At 43.6% G+C, this 24,729-nt stretch overlaps 1 protein-coding gene across 11 annotated transcripts in view; it reads left to right on the top strand.

Moving 5' to 3' along the window:
• LOC124720092 (zinc finger protein 724-like) overlaps window positions 1-24,729 on the top strand; it is a 136,678-nt gene that overhangs the window by 10,174 nt on the left and 101,775 nt on the right. For 4 of the 11 annotated variants that reach the window (XM_047245380.1, XM_047245379.1, XM_047245382.1 and 1 more), the window contains exon 3: window positions 11,965-12,053. The exons of the other annotated variants lie outside the window; for them this stretch is intronic. In XM_047245380.1, the coding sequence (XP_047101336.1) occupies window positions 12,039-12,053 (15 nt within the window). In that variant the 5' untranslated portion in view covers window positions 11,965-12,038. The remainder of the gene's footprint in view (window positions 1-11,964; window positions 12,054-24,729) is intronic. 11 annotated transcript variants of the gene reach the window in all.

Here is a 24,729-nt window from a genome sequence, read left to right as displayed (position 1 = left end):
TAAGGCTTGGTTAGTTTTTCTATTCCCATACGTACTTTCTGCATTATAGCAGTTGTACCTTTCAATTCACAGGTGGTCTTGCCTATGCTGCTTCAGCATAGTGTTGGGTTCGTTCTCTTGCCAACTTCCCTCATTTGTTTTTACTAATGACACCGTGACTGCCCTTTTACGTTTCCCCTTTTTCCGTTTTATTGTTCTGACTTCTCTGAGATGTCCCGTTAGCAGAATGGAGTCTATTTGAAACAAGGGACTGATGACCTTGCTGTTTGGTCCCTTTAACTTCAAACAACCAACTAACCTTGTCTTCTAGTCACACGCATGGTGCGTGGAGTATCAATGAGCATGCTGACCAGATGTAAAATAGGGACTGCACACAATCTATCTTAGTCTGACCGAGAGCAGATTTTGATGGCTGGAAGGCTTGGCAGGAGCATTTGGGAAGCTGAATAGCTTGTTGGGTGTTTGAGGAGTGTTGTGGCAGTTGTCTTCAACACAGGGTGAAACAAAGGTTAAACCATGTCCAGGCATTAGGGGGTTGGGCAAGCACCTGTCAGGACAGATGGTAGACATCATAGGTTGGGCAGACTGTTAAAACAAGGCAGGCAGCAAACTATGGTGTAACTAACATCAGACTTTATTGCTGGGCAAAGTAAAAGTGTGTCTGAATGCACAATGCTCAAAACACAATGATGAGTCTGGTTAGCTGATGACCCACGAATGTGCCAGTGTTAATGCCATGACATCAACAACTTCAACTGAAATAGACAGGTAACTATTGGTGCTGGATTTGGCACAATGGCAGACCACTGCATGGTCCTGCCTTTGGGAGGGTACATTTCCATCACCCACAAAGGGAACAGTTCCTTTACTCCTGTACTGGTAGGACCTCCATTATAATCCAGGAAAAAACCATGTGGGCACCCGTGGGTTCACTGGAGCTCGTGCAAGGCACTATGTTAGAAAAGGAGTATTGTAAACTGGTTGCAAACCACATCCACCTCTTACGTCATCGTTTTGATCTTCAGTCCTGAGACTGGTTTAAGGGGAGCCGGAGGTGCCTATGCTGCCCATGTTAAAATCACTAAGTTTGAGGAACATTTATGAATAAACTACCAAATAGAAAAATTTGAATTTTTTTTACATATAGAGTGGTTTAGTATTGCAGTTATGACAGAGGGAATTTGGAGTACATTTTCTGGTTTCCTTCCAATTATTTTTTTTATTAATGACGCAAATTTTTTTACAAATAATTGTTTTATAATTAAACTGACATGAAACTACTGAACATATTGCCAAATGGCTGTGTTACAATGTTTGACCACTAGGAGTGCTGTATAAAAATTTAATCTCTCTAGCTTCAGTGGATTTTGAGAAAATGTTCCCTATATTCGAAAAATTCCAATTTATAGGAAATGGCTATCAAAGTTTCTCAATACATTCCTGCACTATAGGATGGATTAACAGGGTCTTCTTCTTCATCCTCCAAAAGCTTCCTCTTCTGTCTTCTTTTCTGGCCTGTTCCATCATACATCATATGCCTTTCTCTTCTTTCTGTTCCCCTTATCCTTCCTCTGTCAATATTTCTTAGTGCTCGTACAGTGTTCACCCCAGCTGTAAATACTAATGCCTTCAGAACTTCACACTTCACACTGTTCCCTTGGTTGTAGGTTGCTATTGCATCATAAATGCCAAAGTGCAGTGTTTTTATGCTTACAAAGACCCTTTTAGGAATCACTTTCCAAATCAAATTGTTTACGCTCTCATTAGGATTCTGCTTCTGTCCGTGTAAACATTTGTGTAACAATTCTGGCTGTTCTAAGTCATGAAAAATTGGTTTTATTGCATTTATCACAGCTGCTGGCAAACCATGTTTGTAATCATAGTCCTTTTTTGCATTATATTTACACCAGGAATCTTTTGGGCACAGGCTGTGTTGAGGGTATTCATTGGAAGAGGCAGTATGAAGGAACAATGCCCACACTGCTTTTTGCATGTCACTAACATTACTAGCATTTTGCGTTATAGCATACCCATAGTATCTCTGTAGACGTTCAATCACCTCATCAGTAAGCCTGCCTCTCCCTCCTATTGTCTTTCCAGCACTGAGCTTACTTAAACCCAAAATTCGTTTGAGCCTTCAAAGCCGTGCACACATACACTTTTGCACATGCCCAATGCATTCCAACTTTTCAACTACAAATTCATTTCCATATGGTTTCAGTTCCTCTATAGTCTTGAAACCTTTGGAGTCACCATCCCCAAGGTAGTATTTGTACCTAACGTTGTATCTGGGAACTGAACGTTCAAAAATTTGTTTCACTCCATCCACTTCCATTGCTCCACTTGATCCACTAAAATTTGCCTCACAGGTTCCACTGTGCTCTCCTTTGATTTTATTTTTGCACCTACAATGTTTTGATAATATTGCAACATCTATCACTTTTGCACTATCACCACAAGTAGCAGTTACAACCCCATTCAGGGATTTATGACCCCTCTTTTGCCAGGAACCATCTAATGCCACTACCAAATCTGTAGAACCACTGTTCATTTCTACAGATTTCTCCACTGCTTCCTTCATGGTTTTCAAAGCCACGTCTTCAACAGAGGATCCTACCAGTTCACAGTAGTACCCAAATTTGCTTGGAGGTGATAGCAAGTTCATAATACCAGAAAACAGTTTACCAGCAGCAGACGACCATTTTCCAATGGATCGAAGACCATACACAAGTCGAACATTCACATCAAACACTCTAGATGGTCCATTTTTACCAAAGAGACTGGCATGTGAATTGTAGAAAGTCACTTGATACTTGCAACATGCACAGATTATCTTCATCTCACAAGCTAAACCAAACTGCTTTGTTATCTCTAGTCCCACTCCCACACTTGAACACATTTTGCACAGAACACTTTCTTTCAGCACAGAAGATAATAATCCAATATTCAGTACTTCGTTAATATCATCACTGTCACTAACATATTCACGAAATCTGTCACTTCCACCAGTCAGCTTCTTGCTAGAAGATGTCACATGGCTATGGCCGGCCATGTGTTGCTTAGCAGAAGAACGCACGGTTTCAACAATTGTAGTATCGCAACTTGGTATTAGTGTTAATTTTCTTTTCCCTACGTTCTTCCTCTTATATACACGGTTATTAAAACATGGCATTGTAACCAGAACAAGAAGTATAATACTACCAACAACAGGCGCAACACTGAACTAATTCGAAACGGTAAACAGCAAAGAGATGATGTACCGTGCTCTTAATGCTTCATTTGTAACAAAACAATGTAGCCAACCCTTGCACACTCGCTGTATGCATAACATAAGGTGCTGTATGCGTAACAGGCCAAGAAAATCCCAAGCAGTTCGCCAGGAAGTCAAGAGAGGGTGTTAGGTGCATTCAGCGGCCGCCCATTTCCTCTGCAGGCGTGGGGGAAAATGGTAATAACTCCACTTCTAGGGCGAGTAGAACAATAATTCAAAGTTTACATTAAAGAGGAATGTTCCAATTAATTTTCGGTAGCAAAACAATCGTAATTTTTTGGATTTGACCACCTCCGGCTCTCCTTAATGCAGCTCTCCATGCTACTCTATCATGTGCAAGCTTCTTCATCTCCGAGTAACTAATGCAACCCACATCCTCCTGAATCTGTTTAATGTATTGATGCCTTGGTCTCCCACTATGATTTTTACCCTCCGAACTTACCTTCAATTCTAAATTAGTGATCCCTTGACACTTCAGAACATTCCCTCGCAACTGATCCCTTCTTCTAGTCAAATTGTGCCACAAATTGCTCTCCTCCCAAATTCTATTCGGTACCTCCTCATTAATTACATGATCTACCCATCTGATCTTCAGCATTCTTCTATAGCACCATGTTTCGAAAACTTCTCTTCTCGTCTAAACACTTTATTATCCATGTTTCAATTCCATACATGGATACACTCCATACAAATACTTTCAGAAAAGACTTCCTGACACATACATTTAAACTCGATGTTAATAAATATCTTTCAGACAGAAAGGCTTTTCTTGGCATTGCTAATCTACATTTTATATCCTCTCTACTATGACCATCATCAGTTATTTTGCCCCCCAGATAGTAAAACTCCTTTACTACTTTAAGTGTCTCATTTCCTAATCTAATTCCTTAAGCATCATCTAATTTAATTAGACTACCTTCCATCATCCTCACTTTGCTTTAGTTGATGTTCATCTTATATCCTCCTCCCAAGACACTGTCCATTACGTTAAAGTGCTCTTGCAGGTCCTTTGCTGTCTCTGACAGAATTACGTCCTCTGCAAACCTCAGTTTTTATTTCTTCTCCTTGGATTGTTCCTACTCCAAATTTTTCTTTTGTTTCCTTTACTGCTTGCTCAATATACAGATTAAACATCAGGGTAGGCTACAACCTTGTCTGTCCTTTCCCAACCACTGCTACCCTTACATGCCCCTCGACTCTGCCATCTGGTTTCTGTACAAATTATAAATAGCCTTCCGCTCCCTGTATTTTACCCCTGCCACCTTTGGAATTTGGAAGACAGTATTCCATTCAATATTGTCAAAAGCATTTTTCTAAGTCTACAAATGCTAGAAATGTAGGTCAATATTGCCTCATGTTTTCCTAAATTTCTATGGAATCCAAACTTATCTTCCCCGAGGTCTGCATCTACTGGTTTTTTCATTTGTCTGCAAAGAATTTGTTAGTATTTTGCACCTGGGACTTGTTAAACTGATAGTTCGGTAATTTTCGGACTTGTCAACACCTGTGTTTTTTGGGATTGGAATTATATTCTGCTTGAAGTCTGATAGTATTTTGCTTGTCTCGTACATCTTGCTCACCAGATGGTAGAGTTTTGTCAAGGCTGGCTCTCCCTAGGCTGTCAGTAGTTCTAATGAATGCCGTCTACTCCCAGGGCCTTCTTTCAACTAAGGTTTTTGAGTGCTCTGTCAAACTCATCATGTAGTATCATATTTCCTATTTCATCCTCATCTGCGTCCTCTTCCATTTCCATAATATTGCCTGCAAGTACATTGCCCTTGTAGAGACCTTCTATATATTCCTTTCACCTTTTTGCCTTCCCTTCTTTGGTTGGAACTGGTTTTCCACATGAGCTCTTGATACTCTTATGTGGTTCTCTTTTCTCCAAAGGTCTCTTCAATTTTCCTGTAGGCAGTATCTATTTTGCCCCTAGTCGTATATGCCTCTACATCCTTAAATTTGCTCTGTACCCATCCCTGTTTTGCTATTTTGCATTTCCTGTCGATATCATTTTTGAGATGTTCGTATTCCTTTGTGGCTGCTTCATTTACTGCATTTTTATATTTTCTCCTTCCATCAATTAAATTCAATCTCTCTTCTGTTACCCAAGGATTTCTACTAGCCCTTGTCTTTTTACCTACTTGACCCTCTGCTGCCTTCACTATTCTCTCAAAGCTACCCTTTCTTCTTCTACTGTGTCTCTTTCCTATATTCTTGTCAGTGGTGTCCCAATGCTCCCTGAAACACTGCACAGCCTCTGATTCTTTTAGTTTATCCAGATCCCATCTCCTAAAATTCCTACCATTTTGCAGTTCCTTCAGTTTCAATACACAGTTCACAACCAATGAATTGCAGTCAGTCCACATCTGCCCCTGGAAATGTCTTACAGTTTAAAACCTGATTCCTAAATCTCTGTCTTACCATTGCATAATCTATCTAAAACCTTCCAGTGTCTCAAGACCTCTTCCATGTGTACAATCTTCTGCCGTAATTCTTTAACGAAGCTTTAGCTACACTATGTGATCAAAAGTATCTGGACCCCAGGCTGAAAATGACTTTAAATTTCGTGGTGCCCTCCTTCAGTAATGCTGGAATTCAATATGATGTTCGTCCACCCTTCGCGTTGATGACAGCTTCTACTTTTGTAGGCATACGTTCAATCAGGTGCTGGAATGTTACTTGGGTAACGGCAGCCCATTTTTCACAGAGTGCTGCACTGAGAAGAGGTATCAATGTCGGTCAGTGAGGCCTGGCACAAAGTAGGCATTCCAAAACTTTCCAAGGATGTCGTATAGGATTCAGGTCAGGACTCCATGAAGGCCACTTCATTACAGGAATGTTGTTGTCATGTAACGACTCCACCACAGGCCGTGCATCGTGAATAAGTGATCGATTGTGTTGAAAGGTGCAATTGCCGTCCCGAAATTGCTCTTCAACAGTGGGGAGCAAGAAGGTGCTTACAACATCAATGTAGGCCTGTGCTGTGATAGTGCCACACAAAACAATAAGTGGTGCAAGCCCCTCCATGAAAAACAAGACACAAAGTTAGGCTAAGTTTCCTTTATGTCTATGGTCACAAACTTTTGACCATCAGATCTGCAGCAAAAAATGGGAAAAACATAAATACTCACAGATTGTCTACAGCTTAAAAAAAAACAATAAAAAGACCATAATGAAAAGTACTACTGACATATTTCTGCACTTTAAATATGAAGAAGCATACCTGTTTCATAAAAACAAAGTCCTAATGTACTGCAGCCATAGTAGCATCGTTAAATGTTAAATCAGCACCAACATCGTCAAATTCATTATCAATATACCGTAACATGTAAATTACATCACATGCATGAGTCATGTTGTCAGTAGTGCTACTGTTGAAAACAAGCTGCTGTACAGTAGCCACAAGATGTTTGTGTTGTAAGGTCACCAGATGTCGCTAATGTTGGGATACACTAGTTTTCAATAATTAATTGAAACAGCAGAAATAAAGGGGATACAATAGTTGAAGTCTGTAATAAGCTTATAATTTATAAAAGGCATTACAGTAATAAAAAGCAGTAAAAAAAGACATAAGTAATATTGTTATAAAGAGGAAGAGTTAAGAAACAGTGGTTGACATGTGCTCAAGTGCCAATATTCTAGATAATGACGTTAATATTGAACACCAGTGACAGTGCACCTGGTAATATTAAACAACCATAAAACAAATTGTTAAAGGAGCCACAAATGAAAGAAAACATAGTGCTGCACATAATCAGTGCCCTCTGTTAGCACTAATGCCAGTATTCCACACAGGCGGGAAGTGGTTGGAGGAACGTGACCGGCAGAGGGCCCTTCGTACCATGCGGCACTCCGTTGCAAGAAAATAATGATAAAATTCTGTAACAATGGGTGATCCACATTATCTGATAAATGCAGTCTATGAAATGAATAGGGAAGGAACAAGAAGATACTAGTCATGCGTAAAACATACGAAAACTAAGTAAATATGTGATGCACTCAGTACTAGGTGAACTTACCAACACACCATATATAACAGTGGCGTGCTGTGGTTAGAGTAAAACATTGTCAAATAAAGCAAAGTAGGCTTTGGGCACAGTCATTTTGCTAGTTAAGCAGTTTAGTTGGTTCTCTCATTTTTGCTTCATAAATTTCAAGCTCCTCTAGAAAATTGATTAGCTGCTCGACCATGAAATTAGTTTTCTCACCACTTGCCTAACTGTCATAGTACTTGCAGTTGATCCTGGTGCAGTGTGCAATTCCTGTCTGTTGGTCTGGATAGATGTCTGCCTATTACACATTACGACCCTCTTTAAGTGTTGGCAGTATCTGTCAGTCGACAGACAAGATCGGTCTATCCGCTTTTGTGCTGTAAGTGTCCCTCCATGTTTCAGTGTCACTATCACATTGGAAACAGTGGACCAACGGATGTTTAGGGGTGTGGAAATCTCACACACAGATGTATTACACAAGTGACACCCTATCACATGACCACATTCGAAGTCCATGAGTTACGCAGAGCACCCGATTCTGCTCTTTCATGACTACATAGTTCCCTGATGTGGAGTACCTTGCAGTAGGTGGCAGCACAATGCATCTGTATGAGAAACTAATGTTTTTGGGGTGTGTGGATACTTTTGAGCACAATGTATGATGAAGTTATGCTCTGTGCAAAATTCTATCAGATGGCTTCCTCTTTAATTCCTTACTCACATTCCATATTCACCTACTACGTTTCCTTCTCTTTTCCAACTATCGAATTCCATTCCCCCATGACTATTAAATTTTTGTCTCCCTTCACTATCTAAATAATTTTATCTCATCATACATTCCTTCAATTGTTTAATTATCCATGGAGCTAGTTGGCATATAAATTTGTACTACTGTGGTAGGCATGGGCTTCATGTTCATCTTGACTATAATAATGCATTCACTATGCTGTTTGTAGTAACTTACCCACACTCCTTTTCTTTTATCCATTATTAAACCCACACTTCCATCACCCCTATTTCATTTTTATTTATAATTCTGTTTCATTTGGCGAGAAGTCTTGTTCCTCATGCCATTGAACTTCACTAATTCCCACTATATCTAGCTTCAACCTATCCATTTCCCTTTTTAAATTTTCTAACCTACCTGCTGAATTAAGAGATCTGACATTCCATGCACCAATCTGTAGAACGCCAGTTTTCTTTCTCCTGATAACAACTTGGTCCCGAGTTATCACCACTTGGAGATTTGAATGGGGTGCTATTTTACCTTCGGAATATTTTACCCATGAGGATGCTTTCATCATTTAATCACAAAGTAAAGCTGCATCCCCTCCGGAAAATTTATAGCTGTAGTTTCCCCTTGCTTTCACCTGCTTGCACTATCAGCACTGCAACACCATTCTGGTTAATGTTACAAGGCCAAATTAATCATTCATCCTGAAAGTTGCCCCTGCAACTACTGAAAAGGCTGCTGCCCCTCCTTCAGCAACCACATGTTTGTCTGACCTCTCAGCAGATACCCCTCCGTTGCAGTTTCACCTTTGGTATGGCTGTCTGCATTGCTGAGCCACACAAGCCTCCAAACCAGTGACAAGATCCATGGCTCATGTTAGGTCCACCCCTTCATGATGATCATATTTCGCAATGGCAGTGGCATTTTTCATCAAAATTATGCACCATTTCACAAGGCCATGAGTGGTGGAATGGTTTGAGGAATACAGTGGTGAGTTCCAATTGATATGATGGCCACCAAATATGCCAGCTCTGACCCTGATCGAACACATCTGGGATGTGATTTAACATAACATGTGCCAACTACCTCAAAGGATCTATCAAGTCCTAGTTGCTTCCATGCCACAATGTCTCCCTGCTGTTATCTGTGCCAAAGGTGGACATACCAGCTTTTAGAGTGGTGATCATAACGTTGGGGCTGATCAGACTATGGCACTTACCATAATTGAAAGAAGATTGTTTTATTGTAGTGATGGTGATAATGATAGTGGCACAAAGTTCGGCCAAGCAGCACATGCCGCCCATGAGCCCTGCATGGATCACCCTCCAGTCCAGCTTCAAGACACCGACTGCCTGTGAAATGCACTGCTTTTCCTCGCCACCCAGTGTGGCTCCACAATACCACTGGTTCCATGAGCTCCAAGCTGCGAGAAGTGACATCTGCCAGGCACATGAGGCTGGAATTAAGAGACGGACCCCACCATATCTTAACATCCCCCACCAAACCAAATTCCCCCTGCCTTGCCATTAAAGAGCCCTTCACATCTGACTCTCCTTCACCTGGGTAATAAGCACATGTGAGTCTTTACTTGTGCAGAAATTCAGAACCAGGTGGTTTGCCAGGCTCACAACCCTGGCAATCTCATAGGGTACAGAGAACTGAAGAGCCAGCTTGCTAGCAAACCTTAACTCCCCTTTTTGAGCAATATTAGGATTTTGGACTAACACTGTCCCCAACCTTGGGACTGAACCACTTAGTCCATGATTGTTGCAGATGGCTAGCCTGTGATGTGAAATTTTGGTATTATGCCTAGCCTGGCTCCAGTTGTGCTGTGTTAATGCTAGGGTGACTTGTTCTGGAAGCAAATCATTGATTGACCACAGGTTGACAAGAGGAGAATTGACTGGATGTGCTAGCATAAGGAATACTGGAGGAGCCTCCAGGGACTTGGGTTGTGCAGTTTTAAAGACAAAATTGAACCATGGTACTGACATGTCACACTTCGTCTGAGCCTTGTTGTGAAAGATAAGCACAGCTTTCAACTTGCAGTTCACCTGGTCATCAAAGTATGATGGTAATAAGGATTTGTGGTCACATCCTTAATTCCATTGACAAAGGAGAACCTCATGAAAAGCTGGGAAGCAAAAGCAGCAGCATTATTGCTAACAAGCACCCTGGGTGGCCCATAAAGAGAAAAAATTCATAACAAATGCTGGATAATTACCAGAATAGTCACTCATTCTGCTTGGAATGAGAGAGAAAAAAGAGAAATTGTTCATAATAACTAATAGGTGCCGAACACCCACACATGTGGAAGAGGTCCTATATAATCAATAAAAAATTTATGCATCAGGTGTCGCTCTAAAATCCCCATGGTAGAATTCTGGTTGGGCTCAGCTCCCTTACAGCTCACACTCCCCCCACCAAATTCTGGATGTCCTTATACAGGGAAAACCAGGTGACATGTTGAACGATCTTGACCCCCACCAACCTTCAGTCTTTGTTATACAGGGAGGACCAGGCGATGTATTGTCTGATCTTAACAGTTGTGTAAATTCCCAAATGACTGCCTAAGAGGGTGTTACAGAAGTAATGAGCCAAAACCTAACTAAGAAGCTGAGTGTCAGTCTCTAAACAAAAGTCTCGGTGTTCAAAATAAAATCTGAATTTGTCAAGGGAAAACAGAACTGCCAAGGCTTCCTATTCATACATAAAATATTTCATCTCCACAGGTGAAAGTTTTAAGGTGTGTAGGCTATAGAGCATCAGCCTGCCACAGACCCATCTCATTCTGTTCCTGCAGGAGGCCAGCTGCCACTTTCTGCTCCAGAAGAATTACAGGTGTCCATCTGCAAGAACAACAGGAGCTCAAAATTGGGTATGGCTAATACTAGTGGGTTAGTAAGTGCCACCTTAATGCCTTCAAAAGATTCCTGATGACTTTCATCCCATTTGAAATTTCTTAAATAGTTAAGGCATTTGCCATGTCTATGAATGGTACCACACCTTTCTTATTTCTAGGAACTGGGAATTTTCACAAATCACCAGTATACTCCTGGTCAATTCTAACGCAATCAGTGGAACTAAGATGTCCCAAGAATGAAACCTATGTACCAGTGTGATTTTAGGTGGTTTCACATCAAGTCCCACCTCCCTCTGGTAAACCAGGTCTGCAAAATGTTGCAGTTGTCCAGACAGACTAGCACTAAAAATAACAATGCCATATAGGTAATTATACACACACTTGAAATCACCCAAAACACAATCTAGAAGGCAAGACAGAATGGCAGCTGCCACTGACAAACCAAAGGCCACCCTGTTAAAATCGTAGAGGTTCCAGTCTGTACAAAAGGCAGTACTATGCTTGGAATCCTCTGTTAACATGATCTGATAATATGCCTGATTGTGATCCAGGACAGTAAAATACTGAGCCCCACTGAATGAAGAAAAACAAATTAGGTACATTTGGAAGTGACAGATTCCAAAACTACCTTCTCATTGACTGCTCGATAATCCACAACTGGATGAAATACGGCTCTGCTGCCCATAGATATTGAGAATATGGGAGAAACATATTATTAATCAAAGCACATATACATTTCATCTTTGATAGAGAAAGTTGTAAAGATCGTACCTCTCTGGAATGTCATTTGTAAGGCGAATCTTGTACTGGATTTTATTGGTGATGTCCAGTCTGTTTGTTAACATCTGCATTAAACAATCAAGAACTTCCAGTACCTCCTTCACCTCTACTAGACCAAGGTGACTGAGCCCAAATGGCGAACATTGCGGTAACACTATGAATTCCAGTGGCAACCTGACAGGAGCACAACATGAGTTTTTCAGCTGGGTTAAATTTCAAATAAACAACCCTGCCTTGACAATCTAATGCCAACCCACTACCACTTACAAAACACACCCCAAAATTAAATTCACTGAAAGATTTTTAATTACTTTCCACTTCACAGGCCAACAATTTTCCAATACTAAGTTTTGACAACCAGAGGCAACATCTGCGCAGTGAGAGCTCGACATTGGGAGGATGGATGCAAACAAGGTAATTCACAGGTATGGCAGAACTCCAAATACCACACATAATCTAGACGACAAACTGAACTACCATAGTTAAGGAGGGTGCACACTGGTTCCTAGTTAAGTTGTTCCCAAGGATAAGGCTGTGGTTTCCATACCTCGGACTTGACACAGGCACAGCACTCCGGTAATAGAACACTACCATGCCTCTTCCATTCCTTGTGACATCAGTTGTTTGACTCTCCTTCCATGGAACTGGAAATTGCCATACAAGATGCCCCTCTTTGTTTCACTGGAAACACATCCTATGCTTGTTCCTTCTGGGTGGTCCCCTTTTAAATTGCCTGGAATCTCAATCCCCATCTTGGTAATGATGCTGACACCCCCATCAGTACTTCCCCCAGGGGGTCCACAACTCTTTTGTGGATTCGTGCGTGGCGAGCACGGGGTCCCGAGCCATTGCAGCCTTCTCTCTCTCCCGGGCTGCATTTCCTTTCCCTTCCCCTCCTTTCCCCTCCTTTCCCCTCCATGCTCCTTTCACCTCGCCCTCTCCTCTCCCTCTATTGGTGTCCTTGCTTATGTTGGCCCCCGCTATCCTCCTGGTTCTGTTGGTTTTACACTCCGGCTTTGTTGCGTAATCATCTCCTCCTTTTGGCATTCCTTGGTCCCCCTCTGGGGTTTGACCTCCATTACAAAATTTCTCCTCCGTAGTGTGAGCCATTTGGGGAAGAGCACCTTACCTAGTGTCTCCGACGTGCACCCTCCTAGTACATTCCACCTTTTCTTTCACGTCGTTGTCTGATGCTAGGGTGCATAGCCAGCACGGTAGCCAGCCCATATGGTGGGGTCGCTATGTACCCTTTTGGTTGAGCCCCCTGAACACACAGGGATCACACTTCTGATACCTGAGCTGTGACCTCCTCATGCATGCCTTGGAGTGGTTGCGCGTCACCCTGGAGCATCGGAACTCCCGGCAATGGCCGCCGTGCCAGACGGCCCTTGCTGTGGCTGGGTGGCGCCCGTGAGGAGAGCCCCTGATCGGAGTGGGTGGTATCAGGGCGGACGCTATGCAGATGAAACGCATACGGGTCCAAAACTCTGGCCGTTCTTCTGCGGCCGTCTCTCTGCGTGTAACTGATTCCTCAAGTGCTGCTTCTCTTGCCCCTTCGGCCTTCCCTTCCATGGCTACCCCCTGGGAAGAGGGCCAGGCCCGTCGTCTAGGGGCAAAACCTTTCCCCCGTTATCTAGTTTGCACCAGGACTGATGGAGATACTTTCACCAGTGTCAAACCTTTATTCTTTGTGGAACCCATTGAAGACAAGTTTGGCGTAGTGGACTCCCTGAGCAAGATGCGGTCGGGTTCGTTGCTGATAAAAACTGCTTCAGCTGCCCAATCTGTGGCCCTTCGTGCCTGTACCCATCTTAGCACAATTCCTGTGTCCATTACCCCCCACCGGTCTCTAAATATGGTACAAGGTGTGATTTTTCACAGGGACCTCATCCTTCAAACTGATGAGGAACTTCGGGACAATCTCGGACGGCGGGGTGTTCACTTTGTTCGGCGTGTTCAGAAGGGTCCTAAAGATAATCGTATTGATACTGGTGTCTTTATCCTGGCCTTTGAAGAGGATACCCTCCCTGAGAAAGTTAAGATTATGGTCTATCGCTGTGATGTGAAGCCATACATCCCGCCTCCTATGAGGTGTTCTAAGTGCTTGCGATTTGGCCACATGTCTTCTCGCTGTTCCCAGGCCCCTCTCTGTGGTGACTGTGGACGTCCACTCCATGAGGCGAGTCCCTGTGTTCCCCCTCCTGTATGTGTAAATTGTCATGGTAGCATTCTCCACGTTCACCAGATTGCCCAGTATATAAGAAAGAAAAAAAGATACAGGAGTGAAAGTCCCTCGATCATTTAACGTACACAGAGGCCCGTACGAAATATGCATGACTGCACCCTGTGTCCATGACATCTAGTTACGCCTTGGTTACATCTTCACCCCTTCCTCCCCCTTCCTTACCCCCATCCCAGACCCGTGTCCTCCCCCCCTCCCCTGCGGCTCCCACACCTTCTCCTATGGGCGCTGCTCCCCCTCCCCAGCCGGAGAAGTGTCCCACTCCTTCGGCGTCTGCCAGTCAAGGGCGCCTCTCCCGGGATGCCCCTTCCCGGCACCTTCCAGGTCAAAGGTCTGCTGCCGCGCAACGACCGCGAGAGCCGGGGTCTGTCGGCCCCCAGGTCGCCCCGTCTCTTTCTGTTCCTGATCTTGCTGCAGCTGGCTCCTTTATGCCACACAGCCCTCCTCGATCTCAACCTGAAAAGAAGAAGAAACATAAGTCCCGGGACAAAGAGCCTCTGGTGTCACCGGAGGTCCCTTCCCCGAATTCACAACTGGATTCTGACCTGTCGTTCATGGATGTCGCCCCTCCTTGTCGGTGACAGGTGGGGACCCGGCGGTATGACTGAAAATAGCGTGTTCAGCCCTCATTTAAACCATCGTTCTGTGGTTCTCCAATGGAATTGTAATGGATACTATCGTCACCTTCCAGAGTTGAAATCCCTTCTTTCGTCCTACTCTGCAGCTTGTGTGGTTCTCCAGGAATCTCATTTTACTGATGCTCACTCACTGACCCTCTGTGGATTCTGTGTTTTCTGTCGAAATCGGGTCGGACCCTTGCGGGCTTCTGGTGGCGTTTGTACGTTGGTCCATGCAGACATTGCTAGCACGTGGATTCCTCTCCAACCTACATTGGAAGCGGTTCCTGTTAGGGTCCAGACACAGTTTGCAATCTTTATCTCCCTCCTGACAGGACTCTTACACCTGCTGCCTTAACCACCCTTCTTCAGCAACTTCCTCCTCCCTTCCTCCTCCTTGGGGATTTTAATGCTCATCATCCTTTGTGGGGCAGTGCCTTTCCATCTAGACGAGGTATTCTTATAGACCAATTTATTGCAGACCACGACCTGTGCCTTCTTAATGATGGCTCCCCTACTCATGTCAGTGCCGGTCATAGTACCTTTTCTGCCATTGATCTTCCTCTTTCTTCTCCCTCTCTCCTCCCTTCATTACACTGGTCGCCACACGACGACCTTTGTGATAGTGACCATTTCCCGTTGATTATCACGCTCCCTTCCGGCTCCCCGATGGAAAGGTTACCTCGTTGGTCTTTCCGCCGCGCCGATTGGCCTCTATACACTGCACAGGTCGAGTTTTCTCCCTCTTTGTCGGGTTGTATTGATGACGTCCTACGTGACGTGTCTGACGCGATTGTTCGCACTGCTAGCCTTGCTGTCCTGCGCTCATCTGGACCATTTTGTCGCCGGCGAGTCCCGTGGTGGAGTACGGCCATTGCCATTGCCATCCGTGCTCGCCGTCGAGCTTTGCAACACTTGAAGAGGCACCCATCTGTAGCCAGCCTTACTACCTTTAAACACCTCCGTGCTAAAGCCCGTTATTTAATCAAACAGGGTAAGCAGATATGTTGAGAACGATTCGTTTCTTCCCTTGGTTCCACTGTCCCTCTGTCACGGGTATGGGCTACACTTCGTTCTCTCCAAGGTTGCCATTGGCAGTCCACCCTCCCAGGCCTTCACCTCCCAGATGGCATTTGTACGGACCCATTAGTTCTCGCAGAACATCTTGCGACCCATTTTGCAGTGGCATCAGCGTCGGCCTCCTATCCAGCTGCTTTCTTTCATCAAAAACAGCAGGCTGAAGCTGTCACCTTATGTTTCACCACTTGTGGGTCAGAATCTTACAACGAACCTTTCACTGAATGGGAATTTCTTTCTGCTCTATCTTCTTCTCATGATACGGCCCCTGGCCCAGATTCCATTCATAACCAGCTGCTTCAACATCTCAGTGCTCCACAACGGCAACATCATCTTCGGGTGTTTAACCGTATCTGGCTCCAGGGTGACTTCCCTTCTCAGTGGAGGGATAGCATTGTGGTTCCTGTCCTTAAGCCTGGTGAGAACCCCCTATCTGTTGACAGCTATCGGCCAATTAGTTTGACCAATGTTGTTTGTAAGTTACTTGAACGGATGGTAGTCCGTCGGCTCAATTGGGTCCTCGAATCTCGGGATCTATTGTCGCCTTACCAGTGTGGCTCTTGAGAGGGACGGTCTTCAATCGATCATTTACTTCACTTGGAATCCGCAGTTCGGCAGGCTTTTCCCAGCGCCGCCATTTGGTTGCAGTGTTTTTTGACCTTCGCAAGGCCTATGACACAGCCTGGCCCCATCACATCTTAATTACCCTTCATCAGTGGGGTCTTCGGGGCCCACTCCCGATTTTTATCCGCCAGTTCCTGATCCATCGGTCATTCAGAGTTCCGAGTTGGTACTGCTTTTAGTTCTCCACGGACCCAGGAGACGGGCATCCCACAGGGTTCTGTCTTGAATGTCCTTCTTGCCCTCATTGCTATCGATGGACTTGTAGCCTCTGTCGGTCCCTTGGTCGCCCCTGCCCTGTATGTGGAGGATTTCTGCATTTGGGTTAGTTCCTCCTCTATGGCATCTGCAGAGCGGCAGCTCCAGGTAGCTATACGGCGTGCCTCTGCATGGACCCTCTCACACGGGTTTCAGTTCTCTCCTTTAAAATCGCGAGTGGTCCACTTCTGTCGCCGTACTACGATCCATCCTGATCCAGAGCTCTCTCTTGCTGCACAACGATTGCCTGTGGTCACACAGTTTCGTTTCCTGGGTCTTCTTTTCGACAACAAGCTCACTTGGCTGCCCCATATCAGACTCCTGAAGGTAGGATGTTTCTGTAAAGTTAATGTCCTTCGCTTCCTTGCCCACTCCTCTTGGGGTGCGGACTGTTCCCTCCTCCTCCGTCTTTATCGTGCTCTAGTTCTGTCTCGCTTGGACTATGGTTGTCAAGTTTATGGTTCAGCTGCTCCTTCCACACTGCACGTGCTGGATCCAGTCCACCATCGTGGTATCCGTTGGGCCACCGGTGCCTTCCCTACTAGCCCTGTTGATAGTCTCCTGATTGAAGCTGGGATACCCCCCCCCCTTTCTGTTCGGCGGTCCCAGCTTCTGGTGTGTTATGCACTCACTATCCGTTCCTCTCCCACTCATCCTTCCTATTCTATCCTGTTCCCAGACCATGGACGTCGCCCACCCGATTCCCGCCCTCAGGCGGGTTTACCGGTTGGGCTGCGCCTTGCGTCTCTTTGCCGTGATTTTCAGCTTCCTTCTTTGTCCTGTCTTCCTCGCTCCCTCCCCTCCACCCCTCCGTGGTTAGTTCCTCGGCCTCGACTTCGGACGGATCTCCGCCGCGGTCCGAAAGATTCCATCCCCCCGGTGGTGTTCCGTTCCTTTTTCCGCCAAATTTTATGGGAGTTTCGGGATGCTGTTGTTTTTTACACTGATGGCTCTAAATCTGCTGATCGTGTTGGGTATGCCTTCACGTCCTCTGTTGGAACAGAAAGTCATCTGCTGCCACCTACATGCGGGGTGTTTACTGCGGAATTGATGGCAATTTCCCGGGCCCTTACCTTTGTTAAACAGTCCCAACACAACCGCGTTTTGTTATGCACGGACTCGATGAGTGGCCTTCTTGCTATTGACCGGTGTTTTTCGCGCCATCCCTTGGTCTGTGCCATCCATGACCATCTCGCTGATCTTCGCCGTGCTGCTTGTTCTATTGTCTTCCTTTGGGTCCCTGGCCATGTGGGTATCCTGGGTAATGAGCTCGCTGATCGTTTGGCTGGGGGAGCAGTTACTTACCCCCGTTTTCTGTAGCCCCTCCTGCAGCGGATTTACGGCTTCACATCAAATCCCACTTTGCACAGTCATGGGCCAATTCTTGGGAGGTTACTCCCCTGTCTAATAAACTTCGTGCAATTAAGGTGACCCCAGGCCCGTGGCGTTCTTCCTTTCGCATCTCCCGAAAGGACTCGACCACACTGTGTCGTCTCTGCATTGGCCATACTCGGTTGACCCATGGGTTTTCTTTTGCGTGATGAGCCACCCCCACTATGTGGTTGTGGAGCCTTCCAGTCTGTAGCCCACATTTTGGTTGAATGCCCCCTTCTTTTGGCTCTGCGTGCTAAGTACAGGCTCCCCCATGCTTTACCTTTGATGTTGGCTGACGATTCCCGGATGGTCTCTCTGGTTCTCGGTTTCCTCCGGGAAAGTGGTTTTTATTCTCAGTTTTAAGGTTTTTAATCTCTCTCTGGCGTTGGGGCAGGGCGGTGAGTGTTTGGGTGTCTCCCACTGTAAGCAGTGCTCAGAGATTCCTGATTCACCTCCCTGACCGAATTCCTCTTTTCTTCCCCTTTTACTCTGTTTTTACCCTTTTTTTTAAGGCTTGGTTAGTCATTCTATTCCCATACGTACTTTCTACATTATAGCAGTTGTACCTTTCAATTCACAGGTGGTCTTGCCTATGCTGCTTCAGCATAGTGTTGGGTTCATTCTCTTGCCGACTTCCCTCATTTTGTTTTTACCAATGACAACATGACTGCCTTTTTACGTTTTTTTCCCTTTTTCCGTTTTATTGTTCTGACTTTACTGAGTTGTCCCATTAGCGGAATGGCGCATATTTGAAACAAGGGACTGATGACCTTGCTGTTTGGTCCCTTAAACCTCAACCAACCATGCAGACGACTATGCCATCTGGTCGCAGTGGTTATCACATATGCATGGACTACTCTAGCATGCTTCCTGTCAGACCCAAATTCTCAACTTATTCACACACTACTGATGCAATGCTCATGCTCATGATCCTCATTACACATGGTGTCTCACTGGTTCCTGTAAGAGTTAGAGCATGGTGTGCATCTACACTGAAACAATCATTGTTTGACATCACCTTAATTATATATGTGGTGTCCTTTCTTTCGGACTTGTCTATGTATCACCACATCCTGTTCAAACAATCTGAACATGTTTTCCTTACTGCAATCCTTTGGCCAGTGTTGTGGACATGAATGTGTAATAATTGCACTCCATATTTATGATCATTTCTTGGTAAAAACATTTGTCACAATATGGTATAATTTTGCTTGCTGGGGAAACCCACAATAATGGGGACAAACATTCGGTCAGTGCAATATTCCTACTCTCACTGTGCCATTACAGTCAGCACTCTCTCATTGTGCAGCTGCATCACTGCAGCTGAATGCAGCAACACATACTGGGAGCATTAAGTGTTTGACTACCAATACTTGGTATTTTCTACTGGTGTGAATAAAATTTTCTTATTTCAGTTGGTAATTGTGCATCCCTTACAGTGCCGTACTGGTGTTTCACATATTGCAGTTTGAACCTCTGAGACAAGGAGTTGCTGGCCATTCAAAACAAACAAAAGATGACTGTGCAGTAGACTGCACGAATTTACACAACAGTTTCGTAAACATGAGATTACATTTCCGAAACATACTCATCGCTACTACATAGGAACCCTACCATTTTCCACAGAATATGTAGTGGAGATCACAAAACTAATAGGTCTGATCTGAATCTTAAACTCTGCTCCAAATTAGTTGTTAGTAGTTCATCCACAGCTTGACTCTAGAAATTAAGATGTTCTTTTGTCTCATTAACAGATGTTCATTGCCACTTCAGCCAACAGCCAAAATGGACCCTAGGATGCCCTCTGAGCCCAACTAACAGCTTTTGTTAATGCATATGAGCCACAGTACAGAGCTGGCCAATAGAACTTACACCAGATTTCATATGCGACAGAGGCAGGTATATGAAAACCTCAAGGATGGGGCACTAAAGATATCTTGAGGTACCTTTACTTTTACTGTAATAAAAAAGAATCAAGTCACATGGAAAGCTTAAGAAAGTTTTATTTAAACTGATTATACACATGTACAACACAGTACCATCTTACAATATAAAAAAGTTAAAATTGTGGTTCTGTTCCTTAAATGATGAATTCTATGCACCTATTCTTCCTGGATAATTGCTTAATACATCGTCAATAGGACAATGAATGTCGGGGTGAATGTCCAACAGAGCTAAGCCATTAAGTCAATCCTCCTTCATTGTCAACCTCAGCCATGTCTTTGTATGCCAGAATGTTGAAAAACTTTTCTACTATAGCAATAGATGTAGGTAGACAAGCAAAAATTTTTACAGCTTGTGCGAAGTAGGATAGTCAGATTTAGGACAGACAGACAGCACTTACATGACAGAATCACAATCATTAAGGGTGTTTATGCTCATTTGCTTGTATTGAAGAATCTGTCCCATTAGTCTGTTTTTAATCACAAGATGTGATTCTTCTTCAAATAACAGTAGTTCAATTTAGCACTAATTCGGATTGTGTGCCAGATCATTACCATCATGGTTCAGTAGTTGTGGGGGCAAAAGGATGTTGAATTTTAAATGATAATTATTTTCTTCAGAAAAATGTTCTCACATGTCAGCGTTGGAATAAAAAAAGTTCTTTTCCAGTATGTCATAGCATCATAATTATGATCAGTTTTCCCTGTAAGTTTCCCTGTAAGATGAGGAACACTCATCTCCATGTCTGACTCTCCCATAACTGCCTTTGCCTCTTAAACAGTACAAGAAAAATGGCTATCTGCTTTAGCTCTCATGCTGTCATAGACCTTGTACGTTGAATCCAATTTGCTTTAGCTATTGTGACATCCAAGATAGGGACTTGTAAGATTTTGCTGACTGGATATGTTATGCACATAATGCCACTAGTGTAAACAGTGATGATAAACTCGCAATTAGAGAGAGCTCGAAAGAAGATATTGGTTTTGGCAGCCGTTGTTCTATCCCTCCAACACTGTATTTCTTAAAGAACTTTGCAAACTGTTCGGAGATGAGCTGTGAATTGAATAGCAACATCATTCATTTGACAATGTGAGTGCAGTGAGTGTTGTAGGTGAATCCTCAAGGTTGCAAACCGCTTGCTAGACACTGTAATGAACAATACTACTACTTCATTAGTACCAAGTGAGTTTCTCACATTTGTAACTTTGCAACTGTGGGAGAGAGACCAAGGGTCAGCTGATGACTTTGACACCGTGCTGCTTGCATGTTTATAGCTTTGTTTTTTATTGTAGCCACGGCTCCTTTCAATTCTGGCATATTCGTATTAGTTGAGCAACCATCACAGCCTATACCCGCACAGTTCTCCTGGGACAGAGAAAGGCTTTCCATTCTCCTAAATATCGTAGTACCTAATAGTTCACAAGTAATGCTACACTCTTCATCTTAACTCTCTAGAGGTTCATTGTCAACGTTTCCACTATAATCATTGTCTTTATTGATGTCAATGAAACCCAAAAATCTTTCCTGTAATTTGCTATCACGATCAACATACCTTGCAGCTAAACTCAGTTGGACAATGTGCACTGTGTCTGTAGTCTCATCGAAGATTATGCTGAAATAACAAGAATCTTTGGTTTCCTCCAGTAGTCTCGATAATATCACTTTTTCACAGCATGAAATAAGTTCGTTTCCCATTGTTTTACGTAAGTGGGATTCGCTTTAGTGGTCTCAAGGTCATGTTTTAGTTGAGTCTCCATCGTCAATTCTAAATCTTAGAAGAGCTCTTAAGTTCCCAGTATTACTATATCTTCACAATCATTATCGTTTTGTGATAGACTCCCATCATCTCTATCCCCCGTAGGGGAGTACTTTGCTTTCCATGAAATATGATTGTTTTTATTATAGGTAAAAGATGGTCTCTGTTTTCCATAATGATTTCCATTCTCTGTCTTGACAATTTATTTATGACATCAAGTTTGAATTCCTCATGTTGCCAAAAATAATTTTGCATCTGTTAACACTTCAACATTGTATTAGAGCTGAGAGTGAGTCTCGAGATTACTATCTATACCAGAAAGATTGGCAAACTTTGTTAGTGGTTCAGTCACAAGTGTCTTGGTGAAAATCGATTTATTTCCTCCAACCATTTTATTATTCGCAAAAATTGAACAGTTAATGCAAAGAAGTCCTATTTAACTTGTGAGAACACCAGCCGTGGATACTGTTCAAAATGATGATAGTGCTTTGTCTACGTTCCACCCACCCTCTACTGTTGTGCTCAGAAGTAGGAATGACATAACCTTTTCCATTTTTCTTCGGAGCTGTGAGGAGCTTGTGTTTTATATCATCACTAATATTTCCTGATGCTAATACACTACTGGCCATTAAAATTGCTATACCAAGAAGAAATACAGATGATGAACAGGTATTCATTGGACAAATATATTATACTAGAACTGACATGTGATTACATTTACACGCAATTTGGGTTCATACATCCTGAGAAATCAGTACCCAAAACAACCACCTCTGGCCGTAATAATGGCCTTGATATGCCTGGGCATTGAGTCAAACAGAGCTTGGATGGCATGTTCAGGCACAGCTGCTCCTGCAGCTTCAACACGATACTGCAGTTCATCAAGAGTAGTGACTGGCGTATTGTGACGAGCCAGTTGCTCGCCCACCATTTACCAGACATTTTCAATTGGTGATGTGCTGGCCAGGGCAGTAGTTGAACATTTTCTGTATCCAGAGAGGCCCAAACGGGACCTGAACATGCGGTCGTGCATTATCCTGCTGAAATGTAGAGTTTCGCAGGGATCGAATGAAGGGTACAGCCATGGGTCGTAACACATCTGAAATGTAACATCCCTGTTCAAAGTGCCGTCAATGCGAACAAGAGGTGACAGAAGTGTAACCAGTGGCACCCCATACCATCACACCAGGTGACACACTAGTATGGTGATGACGGATACATGCTTCCAATGTGCGCTCACTGCGATGTCGCCAAACACAGATGCGACCATCATGATGCTGTAAACAGAATGTGGATTTATCCTAAAAAAATTTAGTTTTGCCATTCATGCACCCAGGTTCGTCGTTGAGTACACCATCGCAGGTGCTCCTATTTGTGATGCAGCGTCAAGTGTAACTGGAGCCATGGTCTCAGAGCTGACAGTCCATGCTGCTGCAAACGTCATCAAACTTTTCGTGCAGATGGTTGTTGTCTTGCAAACATCCCGATCTGTTGACTCAGGGATCGAGACGTGGCTGCACGATCCATTACAGCCATGCAGATAAGATGCCTGTTATCTTCACTGCTAGTGATACAGGACCATTAGGATCCAGTACGGTATTCTGTATTACCCTCCTGAACCCACTCATTTCATATTCTGCTAAGTCATTGGATCTTGACCAACGCGAGCAGCAATGTCGCGATACGATAAACAGCAATCGTGATTGGCTACAATCCGACCTTTGTCAAAGTCAGAAACGTGATGGTACGAATTTCTCCTCTGTACACGAGGCATCACAACAATGTTTCACCAGGTAACACCAGTAAACACTGTTTGTGTATGAGAAATTGGTTGGAAACTTTCCTCATGTCAGCACATTGTAGGTGTCGCCACCGGCGCCAACCTTGTGTGAATGCTCTGAAAAACTAATCATTTGCATACGACAGCATCTTCTTCCTGTCGGTTAAATTTCGCATCTGTAGCACATCATCTTCGTCGTGTAGCAATTTTAATGGCCAGTAGTGTATATCCAAATTGTTGCCAGTAATCTTGGGACCAAACGAATCTGTTGATGCACTTTATTGTGGAACTTTCGGTGAAGTGCTGGGCTCTGCCTTTACATCTGGTGGCATTCTTGCAGCTGAATGGTGACCAGAATCATCAGATGTTTCTACTATTTTCCTTATTACATAACTCTCCATTTTATTATAGTGTTACGATGTAGGTAAATCAGATGCCAATTATTCTTGAATAAACACTTCATTCACACTGAAAAATACAACACTGGTACACTTAGCAAAAAAAAAAAACACTGAGCCATGCTCCCCATATTCCTAATATCACTAAGCACAGTACTGGCTAAAGTCTGTGGTAATATCTGATAATGCAGTTGTTAACTTTTTATCACTTCCAAGTTATCGTGGAGATTGTAGCTTTCAAACTGATTACCTGTCAGCGACTCTGCTTCCCTGATGTATGTGGCTCAGTTGTCAGAACATTCGCTCCAGAATATCAAATGTACTCTGCCATTTGTAAGTTACACAGGTGATGTTTCCCCCCCGAGCCAGGTTTTAAACAGATGATGGCAGTGGCAGTTACAGCAGGGTTAAGGTGAACGACAAAATTAGTAAATTGAGGGCAAGGCTCTCGCATTCCCAGAAGAAAGCAAAAGCTAAATAGAGATGGAGAAAAGCTTACAATATTGGTTTCCACACAGAAAGACACAGTAAAAGAAAATTATTAACCCAAATATATTTATGCACCTGCTAATACTGCTACTGCAGAAGTGCTGTATTTGTTCCGCACACATTGTACCACTCAATTAGCTTTTTATAGCAAATGCCACGAGAATCTTTGAGTTCAGTGGCCCAAAAAATAAATTTGTTAAGCCACTGTTTTTGTAGGGATAAACTTGATACTGGATATTGTGGATGCAGGTAGGAGGTTTCAGAAAAATCATGAAAGAACAAATGTGGATGTAAAAAGAGGGAAATGGCTGTAAAATTAACTTTGGTGGCGCGCATTGATTTTCAGTGTCAGCTGTAATTGTACCGAGAGTTTGACTGCATCATTACACCATTTGACTAGGAAAACTGGTGGAGAGTAAACCAGCTGTGAATTTGTAGTCTAGTGCACATAAACAAGTAGTCATAGCTTTTTACATCGAGTCATTCCTTATTCCTGTTCATTATAGTGAAAAATTTGCTTTTAGTTTTGGGTTA

Source organism: Schistocerca piceifrons, chromosome 11 (genome assembly GCF_021461385.2).
Source record: "Schistocerca piceifrons isolate TAMUIC-IGC-003096 chromosome 11, iqSchPice1.1, whole genome shotgun sequence".
NCBI classification, from domain to species: domain Eukaryota; kingdom Metazoa; phylum Arthropoda; class Insecta; order Orthoptera; family Acrididae; genus Schistocerca; species Schistocerca piceifrons.
The sequence above is the reverse complement of the archived record's forward strand: the minus strand, read 5'-3'. Positions and strand labels throughout refer to the sequence as shown.